Source organism: Gymnogyps californianus, chromosome 1 (genome assembly GCF_018139145.2).
Source record: "Gymnogyps californianus isolate 813 chromosome 1, ASM1813914v2, whole genome shotgun sequence".
Taxonomy (NCBI): Eukaryota; Metazoa; Chordata; class Aves; order Accipitriformes; family Cathartidae; genus Gymnogyps; species Gymnogyps californianus.
In genome coordinates this window covers 204,593,224-204,608,329 of record NC_059471.1, presented here as the reverse complement: position 1 = coordinate 204,608,329, position 15,106 = coordinate 204,593,224, and the positions used below count along the sequence as shown (strand labels likewise).

General features: G+C 38.4%; 1 protein-coding gene across 1 annotated transcript in view; it reads right to left on the bottom strand.

Moving 5' to 3' along the window:
• Positions 1-8,016, bottom strand: part of ORC5 (origin recognition complex subunit 5) — a 75,219-nt gene extending 67,203 nt beyond the window's left edge. Inside the window, exons 1-3 of the mRNA XM_050906179.1 lie at positions 7,957-8,016; positions 4,990-5,173; positions 3,323-3,415 (exon numbers count right to left, since the gene is read on the bottom strand). Of these exons, the coding sequence (XP_050762136.1) occupies positions 3,323-3,415; positions 4,990-5,100 (204 nt within the window). The 5' untranslated portion in view covers positions 5,101-5,173; positions 7,957-8,016. The remainder of the gene's footprint in view (positions 1-3,322; positions 3,416-4,989; positions 5,174-7,956) is intronic.
• Positions 8,017-15,106: the final 7,090 nt, after the last annotated feature.

Here is a 15,106-nt window from a genome sequence, read left to right as displayed (position 1 = left end):
AAAAGAATGATTACTTATGTACCTAGTCAAAATATTATATACCACAAAGTGAAGAGAGATCTGATGAATCCTCATACGAAACATACAGTGTATCGTCTAACTATGTTTAAAAATTGTGAGCAATACGCAAAAACAAAACTAAATAGCATTTAGATCAAAGAAAAGCTAGACAATTGTAACACATTACAGTATCATAAAATAGTCCATTACAAATCACAGTGTCTGGATAACATGAACTTCTCAAACTTTTATTACAAAGAAAGTAATCTAGGAGCACACGCCCCAAAATTACTCTGAATGTTTTTGGCATTCACTGCATACAAATGATAAAGTGTAAGCTTCTATAACAGACACATGTAATCAGCCTGCTTGTGCAGAACATTTTTAGAAAACCAGATCTTTTCAGAGCAAAGAGCATGTGAAAAAACAGAGTACGAGATACATTTTATGGCAAACGATAAAATGTACTTCTAAGTACCAATTTAGTAATATTGAAGTTACGGTCATTTGTCTATAAATAGAAGACACTACAGACTACAAAATAGTACCAGTATTCAAACCTACGTAAGGCAAAAAAGGTAATTTTCTAGCAACTCTATTTTTAAGAAATAGATTATTTGCATAGCTCTATACTCTCTGGTAAGGCATATGCTCTTTTTTACAGTGAACATTAAAACCTCTGGAAAACATTAGTCATTGGGATACATATGCATTACTTGCAAAATTAAACTTCTGATACAGGAACGTGTGTGTGTATAACAAAAAAAATAAAAAAATCTAAGTACTTCATTCCAGTCTTTCTACTTAAAATACAATATATGGCATATGATTCAGCAGATGTGGGAAAGTGTGGGTATATGCTGGCAATCCACTCAAACAGTGTGTAATAAAAAACTTTCTTATGATTTTGAACACTATTAAAAGAAAGGGGCTACATCTCCAAAAGTATCTATTCAAAATGTTGCACCTCCATAGCAGAACGAAAGCCGGGTGCCTCAGATGTGATTCACAACACCACATTATGTAGGAGACACCTATACTTGGCAATAGGAAGTCCTGTAGAAAGAGTTGCTGCTTAAATCCTATTCCTTTCCAGGGTCTGGCCACATCTTTGGACATGTCGCAAGTGGGTGGCACAGTGTCAGGAGCATTGCACGAAAGGTTACTGCATGAAAGAGTATCATGACCGCTGTCTTCCACCTTTCTCCCTCTGTAGAATTTTTAATGAAAGGGACAAGATCACTCTGTTTTGCATAAAAACCATTCCTGCAGATATGTGATAAATGCACTCTGGACAAGCCTGAAGTATCAGGGCTATGAGAACACACGAGTGGAAATTTATGGTTTAGGCATGAAGTAGGCACCTGTCATTGGATTTAAATCCCTGAAGTATGTAACTGACAAAAACATAGGCACCAACAGGTTTAGACAGCAATTTCTGTGATGACACCCTTCAACTTAGGAGGACTTTAAAACCTGTTTTGGGAAAAATTAGAACAAGGAATAAAACTAGCATGAAAACACACATTTGCTAGCAGAAAAAGAAGGTCCACAAAAGTGGCAAGAACCTAGTACTTAAAGGTCTTCTGCCAGCACTGACCAGAGAGGGACTGCAATGGACTGAAGGCCATACCTCTCTACGTCATTCTTCAATACAACTATTTTTGTCAGAAACATGCATTCAGCCACAATGACCCACTACTTCTATGTAGTTCAGATTCTCACATGACGTTCAAAGAGTAGGTTTCTCTGTCTGCAGTCCTTGCAATTGAATTAAGCCCATTCCTGACAAAGTTCCTACTTCAGGTTAGTAACATATAGCAACTCCAATATTAATCATCAAGGACACAGCTCATCTCCCAGTGGACAGCACTGGTTTTTTTCCTTAACTGTTGAGGGGAACAGAGTTTGTAGTCCCAGCTTCCTAGAAATGTAAGGCTCCAAATTCAAAACTGTACAATGAATTCTCAGTAGTTTCCACTTCACGTATTCCAACAACATCTGTCTTATCAGTCCTCCTTGACCTACTTCTTACTTACTCCTACACTGTTTTCTAAGAGCAGGAATCCAAAGGAACTTTATGTTAGATGGCGAAGCTGAAAAAGAACATATAGTCCTAACATTTATGAAAGTGACGGTCATACAGGAGGAAACAGCAACAGTACTGGCATGGGAGAATAAGATCCATCCCACCAGCAAAAGACCTGGCAATGCCAAGCTCAGTAAACACAAACACACCTGGAGAATTAATTTTATTATATTAGAAACTGTGAACGGCATCCTGTTTCTTGGGGTTTTCAACTTATGATGCATATCAAGCTGTGTTTGGAGGATGTAGAATAAATTAAAGTGCACAAAATTCATATTTTCAAACAGGTTCTGAAAATATAACACTAAAAAGGGCTATCAATACACTTTCTCCCACTTAGAGCTGATTCATTAAGCAAAACAATAATCATTTATTGTTCAGGAATTAAATCAGTTGTTCCTATGCAACATTGCTCCAACATTTTAGAACTCCTGCATTGTTTCTTTTTCAAAGTGAAAGACAGATTTTCCTGCTTCTACAAGAGGGCCGACTGGAACTAACAGAATTTGCTGCAATGAATTCACCTCGAGTCTGCAAAAACTACTATTGGTATCAGAAAGAATGGCAGTTGTCTGGTATTCAGCCAGTGTTTTTCACCATTTCAGACTCTTTTTTTTCAGCAAACATGTATAGCTTGTATGTTTGCTTTGAATGGTTTTAACAATTTTACTAACTTTAAGCTCTTAGGCTGACATTTAAATAGATCATACACATCCAACTGACTATAATTAAAATGAGTTTGTTAACACAAAACAAATAAAACAAAATTCCACTACTGCAAACTCTTCTCATTGTTCTTCATATACTCTCTCACTCTCTTCATATACAAGTAAAATTAGTTTAAAGGAGAATTGCTAGAAGATTCAAAAAAGGTGTTCTATAAGTGACTCTCAGATTGAACTGGAATCATCATAAGAGCACTTACTCATCACTGGCGCTATTTCAGGTTAAGTCCCTTTTGGAGAACTGAACAAAATTTGGCTCCTTTTTTTCTTTTTAAACTTCCTTAGAAAAGTTATTATGATTTATATTATATCTCAGTATGTATGACTTCATTTTATCCTAAGTGCACTAGTGAGAAGAGCAATGCATTCATCACACCGTAAGCGGAGAAGAACCAAAAAGGCAGAAATGGCTGAGGAAACAAACCATTTTGAGAAAGTAGAAGCTAGTTTGAGGGACCATCTGTTACAAATAAATTCTAAATTCAATATCCATTGTGAACATTCTTACCTGTAAGGTGTTTAGAAGAGTTTGCATCACATAGGTCTTTCCACTAGATGTATGTCCGTAGATAAAGATGGATGGAAAACTAAACTGCTGACGCTGGGAGAGGGGGGAAGGAAAAAAAGTTGTTGTTGTTCCCATTCTTCTTTTTCATTCAACAGATAAAAGATTTATCAATGAAGTTTCCCTCCAAAAGAAAAGTTATCTTTTAAATTCAGGCATTAAATATAAAATACGGCAATTATTATGGAATCAACGTGATCAAGTTTTATGTTTCATCTTCACTGAAATGCTGGGAGGATAAGTCCCAAGAATCAAGTATCACATAAAGCTACCAGTGAAACTGCTATAACGTGAGGATATGATACATTTTTCATGGGAAAAACAAAACAAACAAAAAAAACCCCAAAACAAACCAAACAACAAAACCACACACCAAGGGAGAAAAGCAGTGGGCTCTTAATTCAAATTAGTTAACTAACTGAAACAAAATCTTGGCAAGCACAAATTGCAAGCTTTACATTGTCCTAAGTTCTGCAAACATTACAAACTGCTTTTCTTTCCATTAGCACCAAACAGAAAAGAATTAAATGGTTTGGTGGAGGAGATGGTAAAGGAGCTCACTCTTCTCTCACAAGGCAATACTTGATATAATACTTCTACTTATTTAATGGTACGGATGCTGCGTATTTCATGGATTACTTTTTTTAAGATGCAAGGAGAATAATTAACTTGTTCTTTTTATTTCCTTCTGAACAGGTATTTATTTTTGGTTTTTTCTCATTTCTAAGAATCTTGTACACTGACTTAAAAAATGAATACAAAAATAAATTTAACAAATGCTTTTTATGAAAAACAATTTTATTCAATTAAACCAAGATGAAGGCGCTCTTGTGCAAGATATGCAGATACTCTAACCTGCATATTTAACGATAGTTTAAGTATCTATTTTTTTAAGATGACTTGTTGCCACTATACTTGTAATAAATACGTAAAACTTAAAGGCTGTAATTGGATGTAATTATTATTATCTATAATTAAAGGCAGAACCAGAAACAGATACTAATTTCCATTTTGTTAATTGAATGTAAATGGATATATCAACTGCTTTTAAGTTTGCAGATAGAAACCTCCATTACTTTTTACCACAGCTTTGCCAAGCAGTAACAGAATCAATTAACAAGCCAGTGATTTCCAAATCTTATGGACAGCAACAGAACTACTAAGAATCAGACCAATTCCATGTACTTAGAATTCAGGCATGCAGATATTAGATTAACAGGTCAAAACCAAACAGAATTTCTACACTGCCACTGAAAAAAAAAAGACCCAGAACTTTAGACCAGGGAAGAAGACAGACTTACTTCCTGGTACTAACTGGCAAAGATGGAACAGAGTCATGGAGAAACCAGGCTTCAGAGACAGCAAGGCACAAACAGCTGTAAGTTTGTTTGGGTCCTTCCAGCTGCAAAACAGCTTTCAGCCTTCAAACTTACTAGAACCTATCGGCCAAATGCTAATGTTAAAGATAGGTAACAAAAAAAACCCCACAACAGAGACAACCAAAGTATGTTCATAATGACATCACAAAAATGCCCTTAAAATTCTACTCTCCCCTCTGAGACAGCAGAACTTCTTTGTTCTATTCAAATGTACAATATAAAAAGCACTACCTCTCCAAATATTGACAGCAACATGGACACTTGGGATTCTCGACAAGGCACCAAACTTTCCAGATGAAGCAGTGTAGCTGCTGGGTACGCTGGATGTTCAAGATTAGGCATTTTGAAGTTCCTGTAGTTAGTCACCTAAACATGCATGTCCCATTTGAGGTACAGACACAAGAACTAAAGTGATCTGGAAAATAAAATGTTTTAATTATCTTTTTCTGTCATATACATAAAGAAGGAAAATGAACAGGAATTGACATAAAATCTAAACAGACTTTCTAGCTCAGGATAATAGTATAATTATGACAGACATAAGAGACTTCATCACAATTGGACTTTACTATGTAAGGCATTATACAGACATTTTCAAACCAGACAGAATCAAAAAAAATCAAATAAAAAGGGAAAGGCATACAGGGTATGAGCAAATCAATATAACAAAGAATTGTCATAGTTTAGTTAACTGGAGAAATACAGCCAATAAACTAGGATTTACAAGTAACAGAAGAGGTAGGGCATAAGGAAAGATGAGGATGACAAAAGAATAGCTCTTCAGATGTTAACAGGAACGCTTACCACAGCTTAAAAGCAGCAGAGGCATATGAAGAAAACCCAGCTGATGGTAAAGATTGGAAATAGTCCTTAAAAATAGTAGGAGCCCAAACGAGTTAGATAAAGCTGTAATATTAATTACAGTCTACCTTTTAGACAAGGACCAGTCAAGGAAGACTGAGGGTCTTGATTGTCCAAACACTGGAAAGGCTGGATTTTAGTGACAGAATATGGAAAAACACCTCAAAGATACTACTTTGACTGCAGCTTCTAAAACTGCTGGAAAGATGGTACATTTGTCTGTAGTGACAAGGACAACATGCAGAGAGAGAACTGAAGTAACCTCAAGAGCTGGATTCTGACTTTGTCAAATGTAACATAACTTGACACCCAAAAAGAAAGTTTGGAAATTTAGGTAGCGCAGTAAAGATATCTCATCAGCAAATAGGACTATCTGTAAGTTATCAAGACAAAGATAAAAAACAAAGCACTCCAAACACATTTAAATGTAAGTATTTACAGCCAAATATGTTATGTTGTGCATAAGTACAATGCCACATGAGAAAAGATTAGGTTAGCAGAAGGAGATCAGAAATAGCATGGGAAATGGAAAACAAACCGTTCTGAAGAAAAAAAAGCAATATTGGGTTGCACTGACAGGGGAGCTATTGGGCTACAAGGAGGTTCATAAATACAAATTTATTTATGGAAATACTTAATAGGGTTCATTTTGGGACCAATCTCTATTAAGTATTTCCATAAACACGTTTGAGAAAAGATTTTTTTCTTTTATTTTTACACTTCGCCTTCAGTGTTTTCTGAAGTAAAAACTGGGATTGTAGAATCATCAATAGAAAAACAAGTGGAATTAATGAGGAAAAAAAGGATAACCCCAATAACAGAAGTAATACCAATATAATGAAATTCAGCACTTCAAATTACACATAGTTTTAAGTAATCATATCACACCTAACAAGGACTACAGTTAGATACCAAGAAACTGTAGGTCTGAAGCAACCCAAAAAATAAACAAGTCAATCACATAGTAAGTATGAGAAATCAAAATAATGCAGCTACCAAAAAAACAAATGCATAATCATATGTATCAGGCAAATTATTTCCCATACAGACAACCATACAAATAGCCTTGGCCCATTTTATCAGTCTGCCCACCTGTCCACCGTATCTGTTCAGATATCTATTCAAAATGGAATGAAGATACAAAAAATTGAGTAGCTCGATTAAGGTTGCCCTCTAAAAATGAGCTGGGAATAAATAAAAATAGAAAAAAAATTTAGACATTAGCCTCCAAAACAGAGGACAAACAAGGAGGGAAAGACTTTTAGAAAAGGCTGAAAAGTTTGTGTGGATTTAAGAAAAAAAGACAGCTCTCTTGCTCCACTGACTATATGAGAACAGGGCTTGACTCAGTGTCCTAACATATCTAAGGCCATAAGGTACTTCAGCTTCTCCACCCTGCTGCCCAAATGCACTCCAGAAAAGCATGAATTGCCTGTTGATCACATCGTATATGCCACCCCTATTTGCTTCTCAAACATCCTAGCACATGTCAACTTACACTAAACACATTTAAGCTACTGGATGAAAACCTACATCTCTACTGACTATATGTAGGTGTCTTAATCTTCAACGGGATCCCATCCTAGAGTTCACAAGAGAAAGGATGTTTAGACCAACATGTTCACAAAACAATTAATTTAGATTAAATGGCAATGCTGACACAAGGACTAGCATCAGCCAAAGCTTGAATTCAGGATGTTCCTGACTGGGGAAGGTTGTACGGAGGTTGTATATGTGACTTCAGACAGATCAGGAGGGAGAAAAAGCACTTAATTTCCAGCTGAGTCCAGGTAAGGATACCAAAAGCACAACAAGTTAAATTTCATGGCTGGATTTGATGATTTAGGAGGACTTCTCTCAGTTCACTGGTCCTAAAATACCTACACTTGACATGTTTTTCTACACTTTATCACGGAATTTGACAGAACTGAAGGGACTCATACCGTTCTGCTTCCCCTCAGGCCCTACAAGCACCCTTGCCCCACAAGGACACCGCCGGCACAGGCGTGCCCTGGCTGAGGGGAAATGACGACCCCCGGCCTCCGCAGCGCGGACGCGCTCCGCGGAGCCCGGGCTACGGGCTCCTTCAGCCACGCGTCTGTGAGGCTGAGGGTGGGCCGCGGCCCAGGGGGCAGCTCTGACCCCGGCAGGCCGGGCGGGAGGCGGCCGGGACCCCGCGCCCTCACCCCCACGCGCGGCCCCACACCGATTCCCAACCGGAACGCAGCGGAGCAGGTCTCCCCCTCCCCTAGCGCCAGAAACTAGCCACCCCCGTCCCCGGGCCGGGCCGGGCCAGCCCCACCGCTCAGCTCCGGTCCGCTCCGCCCGGCGGCTCACCCCGGCTTCCCACACCCACGTCGTCCGCGCGCCGGCTCCCGCGGCCGCCTTCTGCACATGCGCACACCATCACCCAGCCCCGCCTTCCCCGGACACTGCGCAGGTGCGCATCCCGCACGCATGCGCAGTAGCGACGTGAAGCTCGCTGCCCCTAGTTTGCGTCTGGCGACGCGGGAAAGGGCGGGAAGGTTGTGAGGAGAGGTTGCCGGCCGCTCTGTAGTGGGTGGGCGGTCCGGGAGTCGTAGCGGTGAGGCAGTGTCTTATCCCGCTGGCAGAGCCGTGTATAGCGCATGTCCCTGGACACAGGTGTCTTTGGAGTCATGTGTTAGAAGCTGCTTGGCAGCAGTTCCGTCAGGGAGAGGAGGGTGTTAGGGTTAATGTAGGAAACTTGTGTCACTGGGGAGGAGAGCGGTGCTGGTGTCGAGGGGTCAGGCCTAGACCTGGGGCGTAGAGTCAGAAGGAAGTTGTGGGTGTGTACGTGGTTGTGGTATTAGTTTAACTCCAGTCACCTCCTTTACAGGCAGACAGATGAGTGTGTGGTGTCTCTGGTAGCTGGTTACACAGAGTTGAGGGTCAGCTTCAGGGTGCATCCTGTGAGGGGACAGCAGCATCAGTCACAGGAGGGGTCTGGAGGCATTACGTCCATCATCTCTTCACACCTGGAAAATAAATGTTACAAATAGAGAAGAGACTAAAAGAAAATCATCATGAAATTGTGCATGTAACTTACATATGTTAATACAGAACACAGCTGAGAGGCATGGCTGTGGAGTCTCTGCTCCAGTCAAGCTTTGCAGACAGCACTCTAAAAATGCACAATATGTTCAAATTACAGTTAAATTTATATTATGCATAAACATTGCACATTGTATTACAGGGGTAAATATGACAACTGCATACTGGGTTATGAAAGCTAAAGTGGTACTCTCCCTCCGTAGTCTAAGCTGGATGAAACGTTAAATAAGTAAATAAAGCTTGTGTAAATCAAGCATGATTTCTTTTTAACAGTCAGTTTTTTGTATATATACCTGTGCATGCACAATCATCATAGCTTGGCCTGAACAGAATTTCAGATCTATAGATATATATAGTAAATTAATGGACCAAAACCATCCTGAATGGAATCAGGAAAAGAGAAGTAGAAAAAGATGCAACTGATTCTGATTTATGGTTATATATACCAATTTGTGTACAGTCTTGCTTTTTTAAATGGCCTGTTATTTATCACAGTTTTGCCAAAGCATAATAATACAAAATTAGTTTTAATGTTACTGGATTTGTATATATGTGGGCAAAAGCTGTAGTATTACTAATTCAGTCCACTTCTTTGCTTGTTAAAAAATCTTAATTTGGAATAATAGTTATGTTTTAAAGCGTCACATCAAGGCATATGCTTCCCAACAGAGTGAAATACTTTTTTCTAGCTCTTGAAACCATGGAATGTGTTGGGGCAGATTCCTGTCCGTACAGATAGGCCATGTTTCAGAAAAAAACAAATATAATAACTGCAAGGAGTCTCAGAAAGTCCACATTTGTATACCTTGTGTGGGAGCTGAAATGAAATACTTTGGAAGCAGTTCTTACTGATGTTCAGAATTTGCATCTTCTCTGGATTACTACTGAGCACATCTGAAATTTGGCTTTGAGTTGAGCAAGGATCCTAAAATGGGAGATCAGCCTTTAAACAAGTAGTTTTCACTTTAGTGATTCTGTAGGAGCATTGATGGTTCAGGCTGCAGTCCCTCCCGGGGTCACTTCAACACAACGTAAGTCCATATTGCCTCAAAGAGGACAGTCTCACTCTGCCTCTTCCACCTCCACTTCCACTCATTTTCTGGTCCTAGGATTTGGGTGGTTATGCAGAGAGCTAGCTCAGGGAACCAGTCCAGCTGAAATTAAACCAAACCAAAGAAATAGTTACTTCAGTGATTGCAGCCTCCTTTCCAAAAGCCTGCTTATTAACTAAGTGGGACCACCACTACCATCTCATTTAGCCTTTAGTCTGAAATTCAAACAAAATACCCAGTAATAATGCTTTTTATTAATCCAAAGTGGCACCATTATTATCATGAGGTAAATAATGAAAACATGTATCTGTATAGCTTTAATAACTTAAAATTATTAAGAATATGTGTATTGATTGAAATGGTGGGACTATAATGTTATGTTTTTGCAGGACCTACCTGAAGAAAGTAATACAGTATCCTGGACTCCTGTATGTGCAGATGAAAGACTGTTACAGAGACTGTTGAACAGTTCTGTCCAGTTTCTCAGGCCTATCAGCGTCCATATATTCCTACAGGAAGTCTCTACTTCCCAGTAAAACTGCTTAAATTTAGTAAGTGTGAGGTCAAAACTCTTAAGTAGCAGTTGCTAGAGATAGGATTCATGCCTAAGTATCTAGCTGGTTATGTGTAGCATAATAATTTTGTTTCAGTTTACATCTTTCATGGACCACATTTTTCATTGATATTGTTACTGAATATGCATTTCTGCACAGCTTTAAATGTTTTCTTAATTTATACTAAGCTTTCTTAATATAAAGATAAGCTTTTATTCTGACTATCAGTTGCTTACAATATAAAATATATTCAAAATGAGAATGCAAATAGTAAACTGAGGTTTGAAACTTGCATATAACAGCAGGAGAGAATCTTTTCTCATTGTGTTCATGGTCAGATAATTTATATTAATACTTTTTGTTTATCAAACTGATTTTCAGTACAAGAAGTGATTAATTTTCACTTAAGTTTTCTTATCCATAACTCCATTTCAGCAAAAAATGTTAATTATAGAATATACACTAATTTCATTCAAATCACTGGGATTCCTCATTCCATGAATTTACAAACATGCTTGAGTGAATTACAGGATTAGGTTCTTCAATTTATATATGTAATTCTATATATACATATATACATAGAACTGTGTATAGAACATATTCTATGTAGAACTAGAGAGAGAGAATTATGTATATAGAATATGTGCAGTATTTAATTTTGTATTTCTCTCAGTCTTTCCAAGATACATTTTACCAGAGATGCCGTTGTGCAGGATGCTATTGAGACTGCATCTGGATTATTACTTAGCAGTCTATTCCTATTCAAAAAAGTCAATTCAAGCTGACAGAGGTGCAGAAAAGGGCTCTGACGAAGAGCAGGAAGATAAGAAATTATTGCTCTGGAAAGATGTTCTTTTGAAAGCATCATTGAGGTGGTTTAAGAAATTACTGCAACCACATTTCCTGCCTTGTTGGATGATACAGCTCTCTCGGCCACGCCAGTGGAAAGGATAGTGTCATCATCTACCTTTACACAAGTCATCCATTTAACTTAAATTCCCAGGAAGAGATTATTTAAAATAGAAACTGGGTGATCTTTCTTCGAAGTGGATGAAGATATCTGAAGTGGTTCATTGTACACACTGTGATAGAGGAACTAACCTTAAATAATGAAAGAGAAAAGATATCTGCAATAACTTCTGAAATGGTTTCAGCTTTATCTGCTAATGGCTATCTATCTGACACATCTTAAATAAGGGCGGGATTTGAGCCTCGTTGAAGAGTAGACGCCAAAGGGGTGAAGAGCTGCTTAAACTAAATGACAATGTTATAACAGAGCAAATAAATATTTTAAGTACAATACTGCAATAGAGGAACACAAACTTCAGTAAAATACACTAATAAAAGCAAACTCCTTAATGTTTATCCAGATAGAAACCTGTCATTCCAATTGGTATCATTTTGCAAGTGTGTTATTTAAAAAATGCATAATTAAATACATACTAAAAGAACATTTGAAGGGCAAAAGTATGTCGGACCAGATAACTTCGGTCTGTCTGAAGTACACGTACTCTGCTGCTGGCCATTCTGGGGAAAGTAGCTGTAGGCACCAGCTGTAAAAAGGTGGTCAAGTGCCTAACGAAGCAGTTTGAACATATTTTAAATGCCCACCAGAAGCCTAACAGTTATTACTTAATGTCAGTTGAAATCATACAGAGGTAGATAAATCTATGTGTGAGCCCACATTGCACTTCTAACTGCAAGAAGTTGTTAGGTGCCTTCAAAGCATCAACCCCTCATTCTCCTGATACTGAAACAAGGAAGATCAAGGGTAGTTAGGCTTTGTAATAGAAGATTTGGACTAAAAGATTCAGTTACACCAGGATAAATAGTCCCTGGAGACAATTCTGTGGGCTGTGGATTGCAGGAGTGCAATACATTCCCTTCACATCTTTTGCTGCCTCCCACTCACCCCTGTGTCAGTGCCGGGGGTAACGCCAGTAGTGAGCAGAGGTTCTCTTCCACTGGCACTTAGCAGTAGAATCAGAAACTGAGGATCTGATCCATAATTTCTCGTTAAGTTTGCTAAAGATAGACAAAGATGAATGTTTAACAATCTAATCGTTAGTGATTATAATCACCGACAGTGGATTTTCAAGCAATTAGTAGTAATTAAGCCCTCATTTATAACTCATTAATATGAAAAACAGTAATTCTATGGATTAAATACTCCCATAGTATCTAATGCAGAGAATTGTGCAGACAAATTTTTGATGAACCATCTAGAGTTTCAGATCTCCAAATGAGATTTGATAAATATATCATCATAGCCAAATACTGCTAAAATTTCAGCTGGTTGCTCAGACAAATCTGTTGCATAGTATCATAACAGTTAGCTTAGAATTTAGGCCCCAAGGGGAGCAATCTGTTAAAGGTGAAGAAGATAAGATAAATATTTTTCCTCAAACTTCCAATAAACAACATCAATTCATACTGGAGATAGTTTAATGTTTAGTTACATTTCCATTAATTCTAGGCACTGTTTATTTTCCAATTTATTTTTCTGGGAAAATTATATCGTAGCACCAACCACTTCCATTAAATTAGTGTATTAAGTAGAATGTGTATTTCTTTAAGGAGGTATGTAGCAGCTTGCAGTAATGTACATACTCCTCACAGAGAAAGCTTTACCAAGAGCGTATCATTTTTGCATACAAAATTGCTGAGTTTTTGTAAGCTACATTATACTTTTTATAAACCAAGAGGACCAATGGAGATGGATGTCACGACACATATGTAACCAAAACCTTTTATTTATCATTATACATTCAGATTGTGAAAGTCATACCAAAGTGACACCACTTCTAGCTGAAGTTAGTTCCACATGGATATTCTTGGTTTACTTGCCTAAATGCCTGAACGTAGACTGAATTAAGTAGGCATCTGAGTTTGGAATTAATGACTTTCCATAACTGGCATTTGTGTGTGCGCTTCAGAAAAATGAACTTTTGTTTGTGAGATGGTATCTGATGTGTTAGTGACTTACCAATCCTCTTTCAGAATTCAGTAAAAAGCATAGATTTATGGCATGCAAAATTTAAACAAATCACCAGCAAGCATCTAGGTATTTCTCTAGTTATCTGTTAGAAATATCTTATGTTCATAATATTTATTCTCAGGTGAATCAACCTTTTATTTACATGTTTCAATATACAAAACTATTTTCTACTGGAATCAAACTGGAAACTGTTTCTTATCACACAATCATAGAATCATAGAATGGATTGGGTCGGAAGAGACCTTTAAAGGTCATCTAGTCCAACCCCTCTGCAATGAGCAGGGGCATCTTCAACTAGATCAGGTTGCTCAGAGCCCCGTCTGACCTGACCTTGAATGTTTCCAGGGATGGGGCATCTACCACCTCTCTGGGCAACCTGTGCCAGTGTTTCACCACCCTCATCGTAAAAAATGTCTTCCTTATATCTAGTCTGAATCTACCCTCTTTTAGTTTAAATCCTTGTCCTATCGCAAGAGGCCCTACTAAAAACTCTGTCCCCATCTTTCTTATAAGCCCCCTTTAAGTACTGAAAGGCTGCAATAAGGTCTGCCCGGAGCCTTCTCTTCTCCAGGCGGAACAACCCCAACAACTTTCTTGTCCCTGCAGGAGCCTGGATAGGGTCAGGACTGGGTGGAATTTTCAAGTAATGCTATTTGGTTTTTCACAGGATAGTGACAGACTCAGGGGGAAAGCATTGAAAAAAGTGCAGTCACTTTTAGGTGGAAAGACTTTTGCTCTTCTGTGTCTGCCACTAAGCAGCCTAATCAAGGCTACCTAAATATAGTATCTGTAGTTCAGAAAAGAAAATATTTCTCTCAGCTAACCTGTGAAGTTGGAAGTGAGTCTTCATGCTTTCTTATTTCCCCAATTCTATTTTGTTATAATTTTCATTGCAAAGTTTCAAAAGACTAGGCATACATCTGCACATTAATGAGTCGTAAATTAAAGCGATGTTCCATTTCATGACATTATTTGTAATGCCTTCCTTTTCTTACTTCCTAAAATATCATAGTATGCAACTACCCAGGGAAAATCAGTGCTCCAAAATCTGTACTAAAGCGCTTAGCCATGTGCCCGTCAGTGGAATGAGAAGTGAAGACACATTGCTCAGCAGTTTGGTGTCACAGATAGATAGGCAATACAATTTCCTAATAACAGCTCGCCTTATGATCCTGGTTTGTGTTATATACATGCGTGAGTGTCTCCGTCAGTCCAGACGTTCCTGCCAACTTTGGGTTTGTATCCACTTGCCAATTTCAAATATATCTATAGGAGAATTTCTGTTTCTACGGTAGTAGCTATGTAGAAGTTTATCGAAAACAAGCAGGAATGCTCCAGCCAAAGGAAACATTCCACTTCCAGTTTGTACCCCATCATGCACCAGGGAAGCCTCAAAGCAAAACTGCATCTGAACAGATTGCCATGTTCGGAGATGTTCCCCTCTCACAACACTGCAATACTTTTTGCTCTGTGGCAGAAGTTAGGGTGGTAACCAACATCTCCAAGCCTTTCTGGTCTATATAGCTCACTGATGGGATTTCCAAAGTTTCTGCTGTGAAATGCAGCAATGTTTGCCAAGTTTCTCTAAACATAGTCAACATGACTCCACGCGTGTTCTCCTACTAATCTGGTAGAGGAAATATTAACAAGGTATCACATCATGGTAAAGGAAAACCATCCATTCACAGTTGATTAAGATAGCTTCCCACATTGTTTTAATGTTTGAAGTTGCTAGAAATGTAACGTGTGAAAGCTGAACCACGAGAGAGAGAGAGAATCTGAGTATCGTGTGAGGATATGCTTGATGTAGC